Consider the following 1,253-nt stretch of genomic DNA (forward strand, 5'->3'; position numbering starts at 1 on the left):
GTTGAACAATGATGAAACCAACTCGAGAATCTGTAATGACACAAACAACAGAAAGCAAAGCAAAACTATTAAAATCGCACTCTTTTCGCCAGCTTGCAAAGACTGAACTCACCATCACTTCCCATTCGCGGGACCGTATCCTTTTGCTTCAAGCGAGTTGTTGGTGGGGTCATCCGAAGCGCATCCAGCGGCACGTTACGTAAATGAATGTCACTTCATTTTGCTGGAGCAAATACACGGGCAACACAGTTTGATATTTGAGTCTCAGTTTGTTTGCGTTTGAACTGATTTGATTTTGGCGGGAACTGGAGGAACACATTTTAATACACTTTCCGGAGGAGGTAGTACAGCTTGTTGCACAGTAAGCAACGGGTTCGAGTGGGACTATCTGTGGAAAAAAAGTTTGAAGAAAATTCGGAATCAGTCTTCTGCTCCAATATTGATCAGATTTTCCTGGTGAACTTACTTTCTTGGGCGTGACGGAACAGAATCTCGTGGAAGGCCTGAACCAGATGGTAACGATTGTGGTGGATGCTGACCTGGCTCATCGTCGGTGTTAGCGGTGGAGTAGGCGGCGGGGTCAAACCCGTCGGAGTCGGTGGTGGCGAATATTGCTGGTTCTGCTGCTGATCGATCAGTAATTGCTGATGCTGCTGCATTTGCAGCTGGTATTGCTTCTCGATTTCGTCATCGATTGCCGGGATGTAGAATGCGATTGCCATCTTTGCGAGCTGAATTTCAATAAAACTGCACTTGTAAACACTGCACAAAATCAACGAACGATTGCTTCCTTCAGTTTGAATCAGGAATCTTCTGAGAGCGATTACAAAAACACGTCTGAATGCTTCGAACTCTGAATCGAAACTAAACTCCCGTGCGAGTGCAGCAGCAGCAGTAGTAGTCGTTCTAGCCAAGCCTCTCTAGAAGGGATCGATTCGAATAAAAAGCGAGGGAAAACGACGACGCCTATCTGCGTTTGTTTGGTGCTGTTGCTGCTGCTGCAACAGCACTTCACTCTGGTTGATTTGCGTACATGTAGTTGTTTCCTATACATGCTTGAGGGCAGGGTGCGTTGTCTGCCTGTGTATGCCTTGAATAAAGTACGCGAGGGGACAAGACTGAACCTGCACAGGATGGAACGAAAGAACGGACGGATTGTGCCCCTGACGTGGATGCAGTGCAGCACACGGTTTGTTTACATCCGAACGAAGCTTGTTTTTCTCTTGCCGTTTGCTTCGTTTCGTTTATTATGA

The 1,253-nt window shown here is 46.6% G+C and overlaps 1 protein-coding gene across 1 annotated transcript; it reads right to left on the reverse strand.

Annotated features, from left to right (window-relative positions):
• Positions 1-253: 253 nt before the first annotated feature.
• Positions 254-767, reverse strand: LOC135698638 (uncharacterized). Its single transcript, XM_065218696.1, has 2 exons — positions 467-767; positions 254-388 (listed from the first exon to the last, which is right to left on the reverse strand). Exons 1-2 carry the CDS (start codon positions 720-722, stop codon positions 321-323), a joined length of 324 nt encoding a protein of 107 aa, XP_065074768.1. The 5' UTR covers positions 723-767; the 3' UTR covers positions 254-320.
• Positions 768-1,253: the final 486 nt, after the last annotated feature.

The sequence above is a fragment of the Ochlerotatus camptorhynchus genome, unplaced genomic scaffold (genome assembly GCF_037179485.1).
Source record: "Ochlerotatus camptorhynchus isolate MF236.1 unplaced genomic scaffold, CSIRO-AGI_Acam_v1.1 ptg000092l, whole genome shotgun sequence".
NCBI classification, from domain to species: domain Eukaryota; kingdom Metazoa; phylum Arthropoda; class Insecta; order Diptera; family Culicidae; genus Ochlerotatus; species Ochlerotatus camptorhynchus.